The sequence below is a fragment of the Dipodomys ordii genome, unplaced genomic scaffold (genome assembly GCF_000151885.1).
Source record: "Dipodomys ordii isolate 6190 unplaced genomic scaffold, Dord_2.0 Scaffold2, whole genome shotgun sequence".
NCBI lineage: Eukaryota > Metazoa > Chordata > Mammalia > Rodentia > Heteromyidae > Dipodomys > Dipodomys ordii.
In genome coordinates, this window is record NW_012267218.1 from 23,019,479 (window position 1) to 23,026,203 (window position 6,725).

Genomic DNA, 6,725 nt, shown 5'->3' on the forward strand with positions numbered 1-6,725 from the left:
GGTGCTGAGGAATCGAACCCAGGGCCTCCATGCATGCAAGGCAAGCACTCTATCACTGAGCCACCTTCCCAGCCCCTTCATTTGTTTCTCTACAAAGCCAAAAGAGCAAAAATAAAGTCTAGTAGAGTTGAGGACATAAATACCATAGTTTGGCTTGAACTAATTCTGAAAACACTAGAAACTCAAAACCTACAGGAAACTTAAGGGCGGAAGGAAAAGAAGAACAGAAATTCAATCTCTATATAGAGCAATTCAAGAAATGGAGGTGTGGCTCAAGTGGTAGAGCACCACCCTGGAGGGTGGGGGGCGCTAGACAAGAATTTGAGGACAGTATTGGTACACTGGAGAACAGGCATGCATGAGAACACACATGTGCACACACGCACGCACGCACGCACACACACACACACACACACACACACACAAAGCCAAATATAATAAGAGTGATTTGGCAGAAATAACTTGGGAAGGTAGTTAATTTTAGTGTAAGCCAAGACAAGTATTTATCCTGCTTTATCCTAGTACCTATAATATTTCCTCTTTCTGACATGCCAAGCTTCATTTTATAATAGAACTTTACTGTTCTTGATTTCTTTTTTTTTTTGGGTCCAGTTGTGGGGCCTGAACTCTGGGCCTGGACACTCTCCCTCAGCTCTTCAGCTCAAGGCTAGCACTCTACCCCTTGAGCCACAGTGCCACTTTCGGCTTTTTTCTTTTTGCTTATGTGGTACTGAGGAATCTAACCCAGGGACTCATGCATGCAAGGCAAGTGCTCTACCACTGAGCCACCTTCCCAGCCCCAGTGTTCTTGATTTCTAACACCAAGCTACTTTAAAATTAGAATACTGCATATCTCTATCTCTTGGAAATCTCTTGTATGTAAATCTGAAATTGTTTATCAAAAAGACTGTCTTTTCCTTAGTGAATCTAACAGTGTGTATGTTGAGGTATCATAACAAACACTTGATAGATTGATTCACTTGAATGATGGATGGACTGATGTGAGAAAAGGTCTCACTACGTGGCCCAAGCTGACCTCAAACACAATCCTCCTGCCTTGGACACCTGAGTACTAGGATTACAGGCATGCACCACCATGCACAGCTTCTATCCTACTTTAGTTCTACCTCTAGGAGAGAAAGTATATATTCCTGCAAGGGAATTAATTTATTCCTATTAATCTTTTGTTCTATGGGAAGGAGCCCTTCAAAGAGATGTTTGGAGGATGGATCTCGGGAAGAACTATCACAAAACTTTTTTTAGAACCTTAGCCAAATTCCAATATTATTATTTTGAGTAAATGAGAACAATGAAATGTAACAAACTGATAATGTCTTAAAACTAGCTTTAAGTAATGTAAGAAGAAGACATATGAATCAAATTCTAAATAGACAAATATACCCACAGAGGACTAAATATCTATAGAATCCTAAGCATAATCAGGATGTTTCTGGTAAGACAAGAAACCCATCCTTCATTGGCTGGGAAAGTTTAATCCAGAAAGCTAATATGTGTGTGTGTGTGTGTGTGTGTACAGACAGAGAGATGAAAGCAGAGACACAGAGAGACAGAGTGTGAGCACACAGACACTGGCTGTGTGTGTGTGTGTGTGTGTGTGTGTGTGTGTGTGTGTGTGTACAGAGAGAGAGATGAAAGCAGAGACACAGAAAGACAGAGTGTGAGCACATAGACACTGGCCGTGTGTGTGTGTGTGTGTGTGTACAGAGACAGAGAGACGAAAGCAGAGACAGAGAGACAGAGACAGAGAGACAGAGTGTGAGCACACAGACATTATTTTCCAGAAAGCTAACAGCTATCCTTGGCAATGTGTGTGTGTGTGTGTGTGTGTGTGTGAGAGACAGAGACAGAGATAGAGAATGTGAGCACACAGACATTATTTTATTTTGGTACTACTGGAGTTCGAACTCTGGTTTCTTGACTGCTAGGCAGGCAGGCATTCTCTGCTTGAGCCATGCCTCCAGCCTTCTACATAAAGTTAGTTGGTCATAAGGTTTACACCTATTTGTGTCAGTCCTTTAAGGAGGTTTTTTATGCTGCCTCTCAAAAGGAACTGTTAGGTTAAAAAAATTAAAACAGGTTCTTGGCAATAAAATGTAGTAGGCTGGTCAAAGGAAACCAGGGCACCTATCTGAGAAGCAACTCTTGAGTCACCCCACTACTCCATGGTGTCTACAAACATCTTCGGTACTGTTTTTATTTTAGACGACTAAAAGGCTGTCAGGTCCAGCCTCCAAAGAAATCCATTGAAGCAGACATGCGTGTTGGAATTAGGCTAGACACTCACTAGTTCAAGCGCTAAGGCTTGCTCACTTTGGGCTTCTAGGTGAAAGCTCTCTGGAAGGTGCTTTCTTACCTGTGGAGTCATGGTAGAGGGATCTGGCTCAGGAGCAGCTTGCTGTTCAGCACTCTTGTTCTTGGCCCCACTTTCCAAAGGCTCTTGCTGGACAGTTGTCTTATTCCCAGAAGGGACGGAGGGTGGTGGTAGTAGCTGGGATTTAGAATGGCCCTGGGAGGGGCGGGAAGGTGATGCCTGAGAAGGGGGTAAATAGTTCTGGGAATGGCTCAGAAAGGACTGCGAGGAGGACGAGGAGGAAGAATAAGTAGGGGTGGGCGCGAGGTAGGACTGGGAAGGTGGGGACTGGGAAGGGGATGGCTGAGCGGGAGGCAGGTAGGGCTGAGACGAGGACGGGGGGTAAAACGAGGGTGGTGGCTGAGGTGGGGGCATGAATGACTGCGAGGGGGGCATATATGACCCGGGCGGTACAGGGGGAGATTCGGGAGGGGAATCCAGCTCCATTGGAACCAAACCAGGAGGCCCATCTCGTTGGTGGTGGAGCATCTGGTGTTTGTACTGCTGCTGCTTCTGGTAGCTGAGGACCGGCCCGGGTGGCGGGGGCATCGGTGGCGGCGGGGGCTGCCAGTCTCCGTAACCGCCCCCCGGCATCACCGGCGGGGGCGGCATCGGGGGCGGAGGAAGGTGGTGGGGCTGGAGCACGCACTGCATCTGCTTCTGGTGCATCTGCTGCAGCTGCTGGAGCTGCGCCAGGTGCTGCTCTCGGAAGCTCAAGAAGCCCGACGAGGAGGGGGCTGCGGCAGCCGTCGAATTCGGGTACCCCGGCCCCGGCGAGGCCTCAGGAAGCGCCACCGGCGGCGGCGGAGGCGGGATCGACGGCGGTGGATAGTGGTTGTTCCCGCCATACCGGCCCCAATTCGGGTACATCTCCGAAAAGAAGGCGCAGAGCTCGTCCTGGCGCCGTTACTCGTCGCAACCGACCTCCAAGGAGTCCCGGCGGCGACGGCGACAGCCGGAACTCGCGGCGCTTACAGGCCACGGAACGTGTAAACGGAGCGCGCCAGTGCGCCGGCGCTACCGAACTGGGCCCGCGACCGGGAAGGCGGGGACCGCACTGAAACGACTACGCTTGCGCAGTAGCACCGAGACGAGAACAAAGGCAAGATAGAGAGGCCGCCGGCTTGGTGACTCGCGGCTGCCCTCTTCCTTCAGGTTCGGGGACTGTAGGCAGGGGTGGAATGGTCTCATAGAACCCAGAAACCATAGAGTCTCACAGCCAAAAGGGGTGGTAGACATCCTATTGCTGCTCCGGTTCATTTTTGAAAGGGGGGGAGTGGAGGTGGGGGGAGAAGGATGATAATTCCATTCACTAAATCAACAACAAAACCCACGAAACAACGAGGAATGGCCCAAGCAATACATAATAGTTACATGAAGAACACTTACAAGAATCATGCCTGAGGAGAAAATTGGATTTGAAGTAGTGGAGGGGTTTACCATGGTCCTGCATGAAGAGAGGAGAAATTGTAAAGATTTCTTCCCCAATTTAGTGAGTAGTCCTAATTCATTCTACCTAAAAGCCCAACTGGGAACAAAGCTCTGAAAAGTGGAATTGTATTTTGAATTTAAATATATGACCACTTCAAATTCCTGCAGGCATGTAATAGGTAAACCTTTAGCAGATACTATGAAAAAAAGAGAAATAGAATTGTTTAGAATTTCTCAGCACATTAAAAACAAAACAAAACTTTGTTGTGAGGATCTCCTCTGAACTAAAGTAAACATGGTGGAAAAGTACAAAGATTGTGTCAAAGCTGGGGTACTGGTGGCTCACGCCTAGCTACTCAGGAGGCTGAGATCTGAATATCACGGTTCAAAGCCAGCCCCGGAAGGAAAGTCTGTGTGACTCTTACCTCCATTTAACCACCAGAAAACTGGAAGTGGCGCTGTGAGTCAAGTGGTAGAATATGTATTTGCCTTGAGCTACAGGGACAGAGCCTGGGCCCAGAGTTCAAGCTCCATGAGGGGAGGGGGCGCTTTGGCTCGAATGAATTATTAAAAACAAACAAAGGTAGCACACCATATTGGGGTAGGGGAGGGGGAGAAGTGTAGAACATTACCACTTGAGATTTTCATCTCAGCAACCTAGATCTTCACCCAGATCTTCTATTACCAAGTAGGAATTTAGTTGTGATCCTTGTAATTTTTATTGAAGTAGAACATATATGTGTGTGTGTGTGTGTATATATATATATATATATATATATATAAATTACATGCTATAAGTACACAGCATAGTAAGTTTTTACATGTTTTACAGGAAACAGAACATTACCCACCCTAGAAACCCCTGTTGTATTTTTAATTTGAGAGTAGGGAGCAATACTGGGGCTTGAATTTAGGCCTTTGCATTCCCACTTAGCTTTTTGGCTCAAGGCAGATGCTCTTACTATTTGAGGCAGGCCTCCACTCTGGTTTTGCTGATCATTTGGAGATAACAGTCTCTCTGACTTGTCTGTAAGGACTAAGGTAAATCACAATCCTCAGATCTGAGCCTCCTAACTAGCAAGGATTAAAAGTGTGAGCCACTAGTACATGGCTTATTTTTAATATTTTTAATTGAAATTCCTTTTTGAAAAATATAAAAATTAGGGGTAATAGAAGAGTGGTTAACAATTATATAGATATGATAAATTTGATCAATGTACATTATATGCATGTATGTATGTAGACATCACAATGAAACTCTTGTACAATTTATACTAATAAAAATTTAATATATGAAAATAAATGTAATTCACTATAGTGGCAAAGAAGAAAATCATATGATCATCTTATTAGATGCATAAAAAGAATTTAAAGTAAAATTTCATGATTTTTAAAGAGATTAGAGTGCTGGAAGGTGGCTCATTGGTAGAGTGCTTACCTTGCATGCATGAGGCCCTATGTTCAATTCCTCAATACCACATAAACAGAAAAAGCCAGAAGTGGTGCTGTGGCTCAAATGGTAGAGCACTAGCCTTGAGCTGAAGAGCTTAGTGACAGTGCCCAGGCCCAGAGTTCAGGCCCCACAACTGACAAAAAAGAAAAAGAGATTAGATTTTTTAAAATTATTATAAAGGTGATATACAGAGAGATTACCATTTCCTAAATCAGGTAATGAGTGCATTTCTTTTTGGACAATGCCACCCTTTATTCTCTCCCAGTTTTTCCTTCCCATTCCCACACAAGTTGTATAGTTCATTTTCAACAGTATCTACTGAGTACCATCATGGCATTTGTTCACCTTTAGTCTCTCCATTTCTGTGCCACCTCTTACCCTACCAAAGACATAAATGAACAAACAAGGACTGGGAATGTGGCTTAGTGATAAGAGTGCTCACCTAGCATGCATGAAACCCTGGGTTCCATTCCTTAGTACCACATAAGCAGAAAAAGCCACAAGTGGTGCTGTAGCTCAAGTGGTAGAGTCCTAGCTTGAGCAAAGGAAGCTCAAGGACAGTTCCCAGGCCCTGAGTTCAACTGGTAAAAATAAACAAACAAACAAATAAATAAATAAAACAAAAAGAAAAAACTTCTCATTTCCCCATTGCCATTTCCCATCATCCATTTTGATAAATATTATTTTATATGATCAGAGGCAAAGAAGCATTGCGTTTTGTGTTCCTCCCCTAGAGTATCCTCCTTTGGTCTCACTGTGTGTGAGGGTCCCATATCACGCCCCAGTGTATTTTTTTTTGTGCTATTCCTGAGACTTGAACTCATGGCTTGGGTGCTGTCCCTGAGATTCTTTTTCTCAAGGCTAGCACTCTACCACTTGATCCATAGTATTACTTCCAGCTTTTTTCTGAGTAGTTTATTGGAGATAAGAGTCTCACAGACTCCTGCCCAGGCTGGTGTCATACCACAATCTTCAGTCTCAGCCTCCTGAGTAGCTAGTTTTTACAGGCATGAGCCACTGGTGCCCAGCATATGTTTAGTCTTTTTCTTTTTTGTTGTTTTTGGGCTTGAACTCTGGGCCTAGGCACTGACTGGGCACTGTCCCTCAGCTCTTCAGCTCAAGGCTAGTGCTCTATCACTTGAGTCACAGAGCCACTTCTGATTTTCTGAGTGGTTTATTGGAGATAACAGTCTCACTGACTTTCCTGCCCAGGCTGGCTTTGAACTGTTATCCTCAAATCACATCCTCCTGACTAGCAAGGATTATAGGCATGAGCCATCAGTACCTGGCTGTTAGTCTTTTAGGGAATCTCCAGACTGCTGTCCAGAGTGGTTGCACTAATTTAACATTCCCACCAACAGTGCAATAGTGTTCCTTTTCCCCCACATCTTTGCCAGCATTTATTGTTTGAATTCACAATGTCAGCCAATCCAACTGGGGTGAGATGGAATCTTTTTTTTTTTTTTTTTT

The 6,725-nt window shown here is 44.9% G+C and overlaps 1 protein-coding gene across 1 annotated transcript in view; it reads right to left on the reverse strand.

Moving 5' to 3' along the window:
* Ylpm1 (YLP motif containing 1) overlaps positions 1 to 3,376 on the reverse strand; it is a 93,102-nt gene extending 89,726 nt beyond the window's left edge. Inside the window, exon 1 of the mRNA XM_013015668.1 lies at positions 2,375 to 3,376. Coding sequence (XP_012871122.1) covers positions 2,375 to 3,241 — 867 coding nt within the window. The 5' untranslated portion in view covers positions 3,242 to 3,376. The remainder of the gene's footprint in view (positions 1 to 2,374) is intronic.
* Between the last annotated feature and the right edge of the window lie 3,349 nt (positions 3,377 to 6,725).